This window comes from Sitophilus oryzae, unplaced genomic scaffold, assembly GCF_002938485.1.
Source record: "Sitophilus oryzae breed Bouriz unplaced genomic scaffold, Soryzae_2.0 scaffold_111_pilon_pilon, whole genome shotgun sequence".
Taxonomy (NCBI): Eukaryota; Metazoa; Arthropoda; class Insecta; order Coleoptera; family Curculionidae; genus Sitophilus; species Sitophilus oryzae.
The window spans coordinates 2357464-2372612 of record NW_022145749.1 but is presented as its reverse complement, the minus strand read 5'-3'; the positions used below and the strand labels follow the sequence as shown (position 1 = coordinate 2372612).

General features: G+C 31.4%; 1 protein-coding gene across 2 annotated transcripts in view; it reads left to right on the top strand.

Moving 5' to 3' along the window:
* The window catches only part of LOC115883833 (cGMP-dependent protein kinase, isozyme 1-like), a 61261-nt gene extending 47200 nt beyond the window's left edge, over positions 1–14061 (top strand). For both annotated transcript variants that reach the window (XM_030902241.1, XM_030902248.1), the window contains exons 5-12: positions 664–833; positions 1378–1480; positions 5248–5484; positions 5616–5832; positions 7257–7474; positions 7753–7930; positions 8076–8258; positions 11786–14061. In XM_030902241.1, coding sequence (XP_030758101.1) covers positions 664–833; positions 1378–1480; positions 5248–5484; positions 5616–5832; positions 7257–7474; positions 7753–7930; positions 8076–8258; positions 11786–11948 — 1469 coding nt within the window. In that variant the 3' untranslated portion in view covers positions 11949–14061. The remainder of the gene's footprint in view (positions 1–663; positions 834–1377; positions 1481–5247; positions 5485–5615; positions 5833–7256; positions 7475–7752; positions 7931–8075; positions 8259–11785) is intronic.
* Positions 14062–15149: the final 1088 nt, after the last annotated feature.

The following is a 15149-nucleotide window of genomic DNA, read 5'->3' as shown; positions in this document are numbered from 1 at the left end:
TAGTGCAATAAATTACTAATATTTTATGGCCCTTAAGCCATAAACATTACTGGAAAAATCAAAATTTAAACTGGTCTTGATTTTACCTGTATTTATAACACAAAAACCATAAGTAGTATTTATTTAATTATTATTTTACGTAAAGAATAAAAAACATAGTCCTACAAATTCCAATTGAGACCTGTTAATCGGTTTTTTATTGTAAAACGTCAGGTTCAAGAGAAATTTTTGAATTATTAAGCATACCGGCCTCGAAAAACGTTCAACATATTTAACGTTTGATAAGTAGGCGATTATTCGCCATAGCCGTATCGCTAAAATTATAAACAAACATTGGATCCGCAAACTCTTCAATCAGGCGCTCTTGGGAAACAATATCAAACAATCGCGCTTTAGTACTCTACGGCGTGTTGCCAAATGTTACCGAGATTATTCAACTAAACCTTTCACCATGTTTGACCTGCTCAGCTGTGCGGCTCACAAGAAATCCAGAAAAATCAACAAACATCACAAGAACCAGCCGTACCAGTTGTGGCTGCTGGCAGGAAAGCAATGGTTCAATTTTATTTTGAGAGGTATTGACTTCTCTGTTTAATTATAAACATTCTTTAAATAAACAGTTACATTTAGGTCAGAATTTATTAAAAAAATGTTTTATTTCAGCTTTGACGGATTCGAAAGTATGGATGCTGGACAGAAAAGTTTTCCAACAAATAATGAAAAGAACAGGATTGCAGAGACTTCAGGACAATATAAACTTTTTGAAATCGGTGCCTCTATTGGAAAACTTGTCAAACGATGTACTCACGAAGATAGCTGACGTCTTGGAAGTGGTACGTTTAAAAACGATTACTTAGATCTCTAAGTACAAAAATCTGAACAAATATTGTTTAGAAATACAAATTTCAATATTTGTCAATTTTCTAAAATTTAAACAATATATTAAGAGATTCTTGTTAGACTAATTGACGCTTTATCAACGATTGTTGTCACTAAAAATAATTTAGGAAATTTGAAATGCTATGACTCACGGTTTTATTTACGGACAGCTTACATAATGACTATACCGAGTGATATATTTGAAACTGGCTAAAGAAATATTTATGATACATTTTTAAATAAAATATTTGAAAATAATTAATATAGTTTTTTATCTTTTCATTGTCTTTTACGTGCATAGAGCTATATGTCAATGAGCTTGATTATTTTTTTTTTTTCAAATTGATAATTAGATTTCAGTAGAACAATTTGTTGTGTATGACGTATTTAACTTATTAAGTAAACGACGGATACAAAAAATTGATAAAAAATTAATTTCATTAAATATAATTTTTCTAATTGTTATTAATTGTTAAACATTTCATATTTCAATTTTAGGAATTTTATCCTGCTGGAGCTTATATTATCAGACAAGGTGCCAGCGGAGATACCTTCTTTATCATCAGCAGTGGATGTGTTAAAGTCACACAGAGACCTCCAGGTAAGATATGAGTTTATGATGACATGTTGAAACCAAAGGATTGGCATTAAAAATGTTTAATAAATACTAAACATTTTAATGGTGTAGTGAATACTTTAGTTTCGATATAAACAAATAAACGTACAATTTTGTATTTGTACTATTTAAATTATAATAATATTTTCTTCTTATTTTCCTATATTAGTAGAAGCTTTAAATATGATTTTTTATTATATTTACTCAAATATTATAGTTTATCTTAGTATAATAGAATATTAATAAGTATTAGTATAATTAGCGTCATACTGAGAAAAGTAAGTAATAGATTTTTTTATGTATTTTCTGTTAGGAAATAATTTTAACTTAGTATGTCCAGTTCAGATAACAATAATTGATTTATTAAACAGCCATAATTTCAAAAATAACTTAGTATCTATGGATTAAAATTATACCAATAATTATATCAATCGTCTCATGGTAGAAGCGTGGTCTGAATTTTAACATGTAAGACAGTGACGCAGACAGATCAATGAAAAATCAAATGTATTAAAAAGAAAAAAAGTTGGGTTGATACATTTTTTCTATGCGGTATTGTCAAAATTTGTATTAGTATTGATCGCATTTTTACAATAGTAATTTTATATGGAATTTAGTATTTGTTCTGTAGGTTTCTCATAAAATTGCCATTCCAGAAACACCGTTCGTACTATTTGTGCATTTATAAACATGGTATTGTTATAATATAAAAGATAAAAAACACAACAAAAGTAGAATGTAGAATAATCACTGCAACCTTAGAGATCTATTTTGTTCCCCTTTCTTGAGTTATAACTCGTCATACAGTTCCAGGGCTTTGACAAAAGCCAGTGTCTGAGACGGTTTTACAGAGGGCAGTTCTCCATCTTCAATATCAGTCGTGCCAAAGTTTATGACACGAATGGTTGTCGTCTCCGCGCACTGATGATGATTCTGGTGTTCTGGTGTTTGGGTGTTTCTGATGTTCTGGTGTTTCCCCATTTTCCCTACAGAATCTGTATTCGCCGTTTTTTCTAAGCTTTGATCTACTGAGCTGTTCATTGAGGAGACAGTGTCCTGTTAAAAAAAAAACCGTGACAATCCGAAGTTCTTGAATCTTTTAGTTGGTTTTCGCTTGGAAAGCAGAACGGTTTTGGTCCAGTTAGTGGAGTGTTTGTTCCTTTTCTAGCTAGATCATGTTTTCTCATTACCTTCTCTCCCTTGGTAAGCTAGCATCCAGAGTAGGAGGACTTTGTTTTCTTTGCCTAATTTGTTCAGCTTCTGTATGCATTATTTTGAATTGATTGATACTGAGTTGATCGTTTTTAACGCTGCTTAACAATAAAAATAAGCAAAGGTACAACAAAACTAAAAATATATAAAAAATCAAACAAATCAAAAATATCTTGTTAAAAAATCTTGTTATAAAAATAGATAAGAATCACCTTGTATATGTATGAATATATTTTTAAACTGGAAATCCATCATTACCAGAATACTGGATAAAAGATTATACCACATTATACTGAAAATTTCACACCTCTACTTTTCAACCAATAACATGCTTTAATGTTGACTAGTTACCATGGCAACTGAAAAAATTTCCGGAAATTTTTTCGAGGCGCCACGAAACTTTAGTGGAAATTTTTTGACAGTTGAAAAGGTAAACATAAGATCTACAATCATAATGTGAATGAACTACAATGTATATGTCTATATATTGAAATATTACCCATTTGAGTTTTAGCATTTGATGTAACTAAGGCTGGTAAAATTTTTTATTTAAGGAAATATGTTAGATATACCTACATATGAATTTCTTCGAAATTGCCATGTTCTAAAAAATATAGTTCTGCCGCCTTTATTTAACTAAAGCTGGTATTTTTCTATTTAACGAAATATGATGGATATATCTATATGATTTTTTTAGAATTTATTTCATGTTGAATTATCTTCAATGCCAAATCTTTAATGATATCGACTAATATAGCAAAATAATAACGAAACACATTTAGTAATTATAGGTTTTATTAATATTAAAAACACAATTATTGTAAATGTTTGTAGGCTGGCTTGAATTGGTGGTTTGAATCTGGGTATTTTCTGTTTTATTTTGCATTGTGCTCTGATCATGATTGAACTGGCTAGTACTTGATGAAATGCTCCTCATGGATTCAATCATCTGTTGATGATGTTCAGCGTCCAACTGTAAGTAAGGTTTGATCGACTGACTATTACTATGTCCAGTAATTTTAATGAGCTGTTGTTCACCAACTCCTTTCTTGGCCAAATTCGAAACAGCTGTTGCTCTTGCAGAATGATTGGTTATTTTAACTTTTTTAGTGTCAATTCCTATATCTGAAGCTGCTGATTTAAACCATGAAGATACAATGTTCTTACCAACTGGGCTATTCTTGTACCATCCTTTCGAATTGGGTTGATTCCAGTATGGGTTTGGTGTTAAGAATAGTCTGTCGGTTTGAATAAGATTTCCCCTTTTTTCCATCAACTTTCTAAACAAGCGAACCGGACACATTTGTGGATTTTCGAAATTTCTAATCAACCATTTACTATCCGACAGTTTTTTAGAACCACCTTGTGTGGTTTTAGAGAAAATTGGATTATATTCTATCCGACCTTTTGGGTTTCCGAAATTATCAGTTTCTTCTTTGAAGTATTGGATACAAGCAGAATGTCCTTCCCCTCCTCTCCATGCCAGCTCATGTGAAACTATGTGAAAAAATTTACGCTGCAACCCATCTGGAGTATTTTCATCCCACATTTCAATAATTTTTTTGTATTCGTCACTGGTTAAGGCTGAAGCACTCACTTTTCTTTTTGCTGAATCTCTCTGTAGTATTTTGCGCTTAGCATCGCGTGCAGCTCTGGCGGTCACAAATTCCACATCAGAAAACGGATTAAATTTTATTTTATATTTTTCGTAATAAATTTCTTGCAACTGCTTAGCAGTAGAGTTCCACATCACTTTGACCACACTTTCCTTATAATCTTCAAAATTTTTCTTTTTCATATTAAATGCGTAGTCCTCCAGTATAGTAGCCAGCTGTACTACACTCATACACTCATGAATATTATACGACTTTTCATCACAAAATTCAACAAACTGTTTCCATACACTTGATTTTGATTTTCGGGTGTTATCTGGTTTTATATTTTCAATTTCTTCTTTAATGACTTGTTGGTTTACTTTTCCAAATCGCGACATTTCGCTATACACTTCTTACTCTACGTACAGACGTTTTAAAACTAGTAATAGCTTAATGACAGAATCGCAAACAAAAATGACAAAACACATATATGTCAAAAACATCAATACCTTGGCCAACTTAACAAATTGAAATTATTTTAAAATGTCATGTTGGATTAATATTTTTTTTTCAAATTTAGGTGTGAAATTTTCTTACCGAATACCACGCAAGCTTAAATTATTCCTGGAAATTTTCTTTCGGGCACGAATATTTTAGGAAAATTATCCCTCGTCTTCGACTCGGGATAATTTTCAAAATATTCGTGCCCTCAAAAAAATTTCCGAAAATAATTTAAGCTCTTGTGATATTATAAGTGAAAATTTCTTATAATGTACCTGATATTAAACTTTTTTGGAAGACGAACTTTTTTCGAAACTTTTTTTTAAACAAAAATAAGGATCTTAACAAAATAATAACACGATATAATACAGCATCTATTACTTTTTAATCAGGTCAGGATTTGGGTAAACTCTGTAGTTTAATAATATAAATAAATTTATTTAGGACATCTAGAAGAAGAAGAAATACGCACGCTTGGTAGAGGCGATTATTTTGGAGAACAAGCACTGCTTAAGGAAGACTACAGAACTGCGTCAGTAATTGCTCTACATCCAGGAGTCGAATGTCTTACCCTCGATAGAGATTCCTTCAATCAGCTTTTAGGTAGCTTGAGTGAAATTCAAGAAAAAGATTACAGGGATGAAGAACGGATGAACAGGCCTGTAGTTCCTGAACAACAAGGTAATTTTATGGTTTCGTTTTATAAGTAGTTATGATTTGGTATTAACCAGAAAATATTTAACAAATGATACGCCAACTCCAAATTCATAAAATTATTTAGACAGTTTATTGATGTTGCTGTTCCATTTTAGAGTATGATTACATTGAACTTGACGATCTTGACATCATTGGCACATTAGGTGTGGGAGGTTTTGGTAGAGTTGAATTAGTACAATATACAAAGGATCCAACTCTCACATTTGCATTGAAATGTTTAAAGAAGCAACATATTGTTGAAACTCAGCAACAAGAACACATCTACAGTGAAAGGGACATAATGTTAAGTTGCAAAAGTCCATTTATATGCAGGTAATAATTTTGTATCTTTCTAAGACTATTATCCTCACGATTATAGAGTAGGTATCTTTCTGTATATTTACGTACGTCCGAAATGCAAGCATCACGAATCAGGAACCGAAGGTGTTTCGATTTTTCAAATTGTTTCGAACGTTTGAATTCGAAACAACAAACAGCTGCTTTTAATACCTGGCTAGTCATTTAAATTATTCAGAAATTTAAGTAAAAGAAAGTGTACGTACCAATATAATAAATTTTCAATTTGAAAAGATTAAGGAAAAGAATAATAACTCATTTTTCTATCAATCTAATTGTCGATCTAAATGTTAGTTTTTGGCTTTGGCAATGCAGATGAGGATTCTAAAAGGTGGAATTTAATTTAAGTAAATATCCCGTGAACAAAAGTAACCATAAATATTGTCTTTGTTCTCCGATAGTTTTTTTTGCTAAAAAATTTTAAAGTTTTTAGACTAATTCCTATAAATTGTTTTTTTTTAATCTTTGTTGTTCTTCTTCTTCTAATGCATATCCACTAATGGATTTTTACTATAAAATTTCCCAAGGTTTCTCTATTCCTGGCAATATATATTTACGACTGTACACCGTGAGCCCTGTCCACTGTCTCATATTTCTCAACTAAGATATTTTCATTTTTCTGATACCCCTCCGGCTTTCGATGTTTCCTTCTATCAACTGATGCAATATCTGATATTTTGTTTTACATTATACGCCCCAGATACAAAATCAATTTAACTCGTTTTTTGTGCACTTTTTCTGGAATAGCCAAAAAGAATATCATTAAGTCTGTCTTCAAATCTGTACCGACTCTAAGAAGCGTTCTAACAAAAACAAGGTCGGAATCATCGAAACAAGAGAAAGAGTGAATTTACCAGGTCCTTTGTGAATGCGGTGAGTCGTATATTATGGAGAGACTAAACGTCCTCTAAATGTAGAACTTGGCGAGCACAAAAAAAACATGTACAAAGAGGTGACATAAAGAAGCCAGGTATTGCAGACCATGTGTGGTCAAAATAGCACAATATAAAGTAGTTGGAAGCTTGGGATATCCACAAGGCGCACCTCACTCGAAAAGGCGTAAATTTGAAGAAGCCGTTTTATAGTCAACAATAATAACATTTTTTGCAATGCTACTGCGGAAATATCTACGATATGGCAACTGCTGATAACTCAGTGGACAACCTCAGGCTTGACTGCACCCAACTTCTTGCGCGAATGTAGTATAAAAGCTCAGTACCTAGTTTTAGGAATTAGATTAGTTTACACTTGATAACTAACCTAACCTAACCCTTTATTAGGTATTAAATATACTAGATATTAAAATTATATTCTTAAATATTTCTATAATTATTTATATTGATCTGGTTCTATAAAAATATATTTGTTATATTAAAATTAATATATATTTTTTTCATTAGATTATACCGAACTTACAAAGATTCCAAATACGTATACATGCTGCTGGAAGCATGCCTGGGCGGTGAAGTTTGGACAATACTAAGAGATAGAGGATGCTTTGATGACCACACTTGTAGATTTGTTACGGCATGTGTCATAGAGGCGTTCGACTATTTACACTCTAGAGGCATTATTTATAGAGATTTAAAACCGGAAAATCTCCTCGTTGATATCCAAGGTAAATTGTTAATAAATTTTAATTAATAATATTTAAATGCTTTATTATAAAATACAGTAAACACTGAATAATTTAAACACAAATAAATAACTTTTCAGCGGCTTAATTTTTAGACTGCAAATTTTCGATTTTTTTTGTTTTTATTATCAAAGAGTATCACAATTTTTGCCTTACACCTGGCCTTTTCAGAATTTACATGGGATTTCCTATGTCCCGTTTTTTGATACATCACACGGTATATTGGATAGGTATATATTAACAGTAAAATATTCTTTCAGGGTACGTTAAACTAGTGGACTTCGGATTTTCAAAAAGATTAGGTTACAGCAGTAAGACGTGGACGTTCTGTGGAACCCCAGTGTATGTTGCACCGGAAACAATTTTAAATAAAGGACATGACAGAGCAGTAGATTATTGGGCGTTAGGAATCTTAATGCACGAATTATTGACCGGCAAGTAAGTATAGGTTTAAAATAAATTATTAAAATACTTAAAGTATTCTAATGTTTCTTTTTTTTTCATAAAACCATCAACATCTCTAAAATACGTCTATTAGCATGTGATTTCGTAGATTCCTATAATAGGTATTATTTATTTGTAGTCCTCCATTTACGGCGTCAGATCCCATGAAAACGTATAATTTGATATTAAAGGGTATTGACATGGTTGATTTCGATAATGTAGGCAGATCCGCCCAAAGTCTAATAAAGAAATTGTGCAGGGATTTGCCATCAGAGAGACTTGGTTATCAGAGAGGTGGAATAATGGACATAAGAAAGCATAAGTAAGTTATGGCTAGTAATATTCATAAGATGATAGAATATTATAAGTATACAAAAATATTCTATAACTATATTCAGTCCTATTCTAATGTTATGTCTGAATTTTACGAAAATATTTTGTTGTCAAGCTATACATTTATTATTAAAACTATTCATTAAAATTTATTTTTATTACATTATTAAGATTAAGTATTCATCCCCTTTCGGTACTGAATAAATGTTTTTGTGAAAGCGTTTCGAAACTGACAGTTTTTGATATTTATTTGAAATGACATTAGCATTAAGAGTGTATTCAATGGCGTTGGAAAGTCCAAGAAATTCCACTATCTTTTTTGGCATACCTCCAATTGTATTGATTCCAACTGGCAGAGTACAGCATTGATTTATTCGATACGTCAAGAAAAATCACTGATGTGTCACAATGAGTGGTCGAGGTTTTGCGTACTTACGAAATACATGTAAGAAATTGATACCATCTATTGGTCTGACAATCCTTATTGGCATCTACGGTCAAAAACGTGATTTCTTCCCGTCTATATGCAAATACTCCAACGATTAAGACAAAATTATAGCTAACAGGAATTCTTTGTCATCGTCTTCTTTCATAAAGAAGCTTCGTTCTATTTCCAGTTTTGTAAATACTTTTGATTTCTTTGCCTGATATCCGGAAGCTTTTCTTTTTAAAAATGCAATAAGGTTTGTGAATTTGCTAATATCTATACGTTTCTGTTCAGGTAAATCATGGTGCGGAGCATCGAATATTTACTCCACGGAGTTGACGGCTTTAAGGTAGTGGATAACTTCAGGAAATAGGCTAGCAATATCTTTTCTGTGAAATTCTCAACATGACCCAGGTTTTAAAGTTGTTGTAGGTGGTCTCTTATAAGTTTTTCGACTTCCTAGGCACTAACGTGGATAGCGCAGTTTCAGCAGCTTGTTGAATATCCAAAGCCTCGTCATTATTACTCATTTTTTCACAAAGCTTTGTAAGAAATACGGCGACGTTCGAACCTGACAGAACTTTGTCATTAAACAACGCATAAACAATGCCTTAGAAACCGATTACCAGAACATTTTAAAAAATAAATAATCATAATAGCATGAAAATCTCAAATTACCCGCTTTCACAAAAAATCTTGTATGAAATTCGTTGCGAAAAGAGTGTTTTAAGCACTCGACGCATTTTGCGTCCCGTTCTTAAAACACATTCATTTCGCAACTTGTTACATAAATAGCTATTCTTTTGTAAATTCTTAAATTAGGGGAGTGAATAGAATTGAAAAACTATAAAGTAAAACAACGAAAGAGTACATATAAAACATCGTAACCGCTTGTTTAAAAATCATACAAATTTGCATAAATGTTCCTCTTTGAATTGTATTAGTTGGAAAAACAAAGCGATTTTGGGAAATTTTCCCTTTTAGAGAGTAAAATGGATGATTTTTTATGAAATGTATTATTACAAGGGAATAATTTTATATGAAATTTGTAGTTATAAAGGGGATGAAAGTTTTTTTTGCAATAAGAGCGATGCTTTTTTATTAAATTTGTTGCTGTCTGATCTGGTAGTACGGAAGTTTATACGAAGATTTTTTGAAGTGACACTGACAATAAGAAATATAAAAGAATTTTGTGGAATATCACGCGTGATTTTTGGTTGAAAATATTTATAGCCAAAGTGATGTATTATTTAAATACACACACCGGAAAAATCTAGGGATATAATTTTATTAAAGTTAAAAATAAATGTTTTGAATAAGCAACCACATATTTGTAGGCCGATTCTTTCTACTTCGATTGAAACGAAGTAGTCACACTAGTTATTTCTAAATTTGGGATATTTGCAGAAGTGTTTGTGCATTTTTTGTCAAATGTATAAAAAGCACCTAGCATCAATTGTTCGAATTTAACCTGTACTGGCTATGTTTTTATGATAACTGGCCACAATTCAATCAAATAAATATATTTAGTATTCAACGACATTATGGAGCGTAGACATCTTAACAGAGACGAAATAAGGGCCATGGGTATGCTCGAAGCTGGAATGCGCCAAATCGACGTAGCTAGAGCATTAAATACAACGCAAAGTGTAATATCGCGATTAAGTGCACGCTACCGTGAAAGTGGTGATGTTGCTGAAAGGCACACAGGGCGACATCGCAGTACTACCCCGCAGCAAGATCATTTTTTAAAATTAAATGATCGACGCCGACAGACTCTTACAGCACCAGAGCTTAGTTTAATTCTCCAGGAAACACATAATGTAACCGTTAGTCCTGACACTGTTCGCAATAGATTAAGAGAGGTCAACTTAAGAAGCAGACGCCCCTGGAGAGCTCAACCCTTAACGAGAGGAAATCGAGATATACGATATTTGTAGGCTCAAGATCATGTTCAGTGGTCGAATGAACAATGGGCCAATGTTCTCTTCACGGATGAGTCATGCTTTGGAATTCATCCGGATTCGAGAAAGCTTAGGGTATGAAGAGAACCGGGAAATATTATTCGGTTGGATCATGTTCTGGAAGTGCACCCTTATCAAGGTGGAACGCAGTTATGGTCTTGGGAGGAGTCCAGTTAGGCCGAAAAACCGATCTCGTTTTTCTTGAAAGGTTTCTAACAGGAATCACATATCGTGATTTAATTCTTGAGCCAGTCGTGTTACCATATGCCAATGATTTTGGGATTTTGGGAAACTTCATTCTCATGCATGACAATACAGCCAGAGTGGTAAGTGAGTTTATCAATCCTCATCAATTAAACATCTTACCCTGGCCGGCACAATCTACTGACCTCAACCCCATCGAGCACGTATGGGACGCGGTCCAAAGAAGAATTTTGAGAATGGGTATGCCTCGTGAAACTCGTAGGGATCTGGTTCGGGCCGTGAATGCAGCGTGGCAGGCTGTACTTCAAGAAGAGATCGACAACCTGATCAGGAGTATGGAAAGACGTTGTAGGGCTGTAATGAACAGTAGAGGAGGCCATACCCTTTATTAAGTAAAAATGGTTTTATCTTTTTTTTTAATTCACAGTTTAAGAGTTTTTTAATTCACAGTTTAAGAGTTAATTCACACAAAAAAAAATGTGTGTATTTTTTGAGTTCAATAAAAATCAAGGTAAATTTGAAAAATTCGGTAAAACTCGCATTTTTATTTCCAATACGTCCTGTAAACTATTTGTCTATTTTAATTTTATTGTATCAGAAATGCAAATAATAAAATTACTGACGATGGCTGGATAAAATTGTAATATCCCTAGACTTTTCCGGTGTGTTTAGATGAGCTAGTAAATACAGTAAAAATAATTCAGAGGTCTTTCTTTTCATAAGCTTCCATAGCGTATTGATACTGTCATCATCATCATCCTTTTCGGGGCTACTGAAAAGGATGAATTTATTAAGTTAACCGGATAACTAGGACTTACCTAACTAAAACTAAACAATTTTGATAGTGTATTTATTAGTTAGAAGTTGTTTTCAGTTGACATATTTTTAGACAATTTACTTTATCAACTTCTTCTGTTACAGGTGGTTTCAAGGTTTTGATTGGGATGGCTTGGTTGGCAGAACGCTACCATCACCAATTCAACAGCCCGTAAGAGGTCCTTGCGATACCAGCAACTTCGATTGTTTCCCAAAAGATAACGACATTCCTCCTGACGAGTTTTCAGACTGGGACGCGAATTTTTGACGTCAACTCGGTTTTTTAAACCTGGATCTCAATATTACCGTCAACAATTACTTTACGTCTTACTGAAATTTCAAGCAATTTAAAAAACAACTTGAATTTATGCAACAAACGTTACAGGGTCATAAGTGCATATTTCCTAGTTTTTTCACTATTCTTTAAATATTACAATTATTACAATAAACATAGATAATAAGTACCGTATATAGATATAATTACAAAGTTTTAATCTTTGTCTAATACGTACGCCTTATTCTTGAAGTGCCATAGTAGTATTCTTTATATACCTACCTATAAAAGTGCCTTGAATGTTTCTTGGTTTACTAGCCAGGTACACTTTGTGTCAATTTATTTTGTATTATATTATGAAATACGCTAACCAAATACACTTTTTTATGATATGATAAGCAAAGAATTACAGAAGCTCTTTCCTTGATCTAATTTCCTTGTTGTTGGGCGTTTAGTTAACCCTATCAAACGTGTATCAAAAATTTTCAAAATATAATAACAAAACGTAGTGGAACTGGATTCGCCTAGTCTTTAGATTTCTATTTAGTAAAATATCCATCTAAGTATGTATAAAGTAACGCATTGAAAAACATATTACAATTGTAATATGTTTCTAAATAAAATTGCTAACTGAGTATTTTTATCATATTCGTTCAAAGTTCGGTATATTTTCTCATATATGTTTAGTTATAGTTGTTTTTCAACTAAGTATTTTAAACATATTTTTACCTTTATTAGAATTAGGCTAGATAACCGAATATACTTTGGAACCAATAGTTATGATTTTATTAGAAAAATTATAGTGAGAGAATTGTGTTAAAAATTTAGTACAAGCCCTAATTAGCATTATTTCATTCTTATTTAATTATTTTCTCCTATTATTTTCTTTAAAAAGACAAGCTCATTGCATTTTAAAAACTTTAATATTTATTGTGACACGTTTTTCAAAATTACCAGTAGTTTATAAAATACTCAGCAATGCTGTGTCACTATAATATAAGTTATAGATACAATATCAAAATAAACAAATCAAAGGAGTATTGAATTATAAATATTTTAATTAATTTTGTAATTTCCTATTGATGATATACTAGATAATAAACAACAAACAACATATTTCTATAAATTGTGGTGCTGTGATATATTTAACCATAAATTTTAATAATTTTAGTAATTAATCAATAATCATTTTTTATATATGTTAGAACCATTTTTAGTAAATATGATTATACCGGATGATCTTCAAAAGTGGTTCACCCATATAACTTTTTTATTTTTTCAGATAAAAAAAACGAGATTTGGTATCTTAGTGTACGACATAAATAAAGATTGACTGACTTATTCAATTAGTTTCGTTCACTGCCTCTTTCACCCGAAATGACTATAACTTTTGATTTAAAGTGATACTCTCTGTATTTTTTTACTTTATTTAATAGAAAATTACATTCTGAAGAGGATGACATATTGTATGTGAACTTTTAATATTTTTGGTTAAAAATAGTACCTATTTTAAATTATTTCATTCTAGAGTCCAAGACAATAAATATATATATAACAACAATTTGACTGGAAATACCAAGTATGTGGTAAAAAATGAATTTTCCAAATCATATGCCTCCTTCCATTTGAACAAATTGAGTTATGATTAAAAATACGATTTAAGCATATTTTAACCGGTCAGGAAAGACACGAAAAACAGTACATGATCAAATCCATTTTTGTAAAGCTCTTTGATTAAAAATTAATGGTTTTAACAGAACCATGGCAGTCTAGATCATACAAAGTTAAAAAATACTGAGGGTGCCATTTAAAAATCAAAATTTGTAGTCATTTCCGGTAAAACAGGAAGTGACCGAAAAATATTGAATATGTCAATCAATCCCTATTTATGTCACATACTAAAATACCAAATATCGTATTTTTATCTGAAAAAAGAAAAAAATTATAGGGGTAAGCCACTTTGGAAAAACACCGGTATATGTATAACAATATAATAATTATAAATTATTGTTAAATATAATAAATTAGATAAACTTTTAGTATTACATAGTCAATCACTGGATGTTAAAGTTAATTGTTAAAATGTTATTAATAAATTTTATATATGTGGTAGATGTTTTTTAATCAACCTGAATATAGTTTTTTACGTTAATTAAAAGTATTCAAGGTTAAGGTAATTTGCATTTCAGGTAGTGTGATAAGAAAAATGGAACTGTTTGAAGTTTGTGACATTCAAAATAAGTGATAAAATGACACAAGCTAGTAATTGTGCTATTTTTAAAATTTTAAGGCAACGGTTCAGTGAAAATCGAGTTCCACTAATGTATTATAAAATTATACAGGTATGTTTTTAAATAATATTTTATTATTAGAATTAATCATAATAAACTACACTTTAGAGAGCTCCATAACATATATTATTCAAATTAACCAAACACATCCAACACAATCATTTTTTTAATAAAAATAATTTGATATTATGGAGAAAATAGAGTCAGTGTAAATATTATTTAATATAATTTTAAAAGACAGTATAATTTTAATTATTTCAATATTTTATATTTTTGTTGTTCTTCGTGCTAGTTGTTTTCTATGGAAAAAAAATATTGAAAATATTAACATTCCAGATCTTACGTCAATAAATCTAATCTTCCTATAATTATATAATGCATAAGGTGCAATTTTAGACCGTATGATCGAAAAAAAACGGCGTCAATAACTTGGGAATGACAATCGATAATAATTTTGGCAAGGCCAATCTCTAGACGTCATTTACTAAAAATTGACATAAAACTTGTTAAAAATTAACACTTATTATAGAAAGATTAAAATCACAAATCTGTTTACAAAAATTGGCGCCGGGAGGCACGTATAGCCGCCCATACTAAAATATGTTAATAAAAAGTTGGTAGGCAGTTCTTTTAGTTTGAATTATCTCAAAAACTGCGACTTTGACTGATTTTGATGTTATTACAAATTTTGTTGCAAATATTATTCCTAATCTTAAATTGAAAGCCGCGTTTCGCTAGCTACTGTAATTTTGGCGTTACGATTTTTTAAAATTTTTTAACCCCCTCCCATACCCCCTTATCAACACCCCACCCCCACCAAAAACTAATGGCCAGATTTTCGGGTGCCACAGGTTTCGGGTGCCAATATGTTTGTGCCAAATTTGGTTAAAATCGGTTTAGCCGT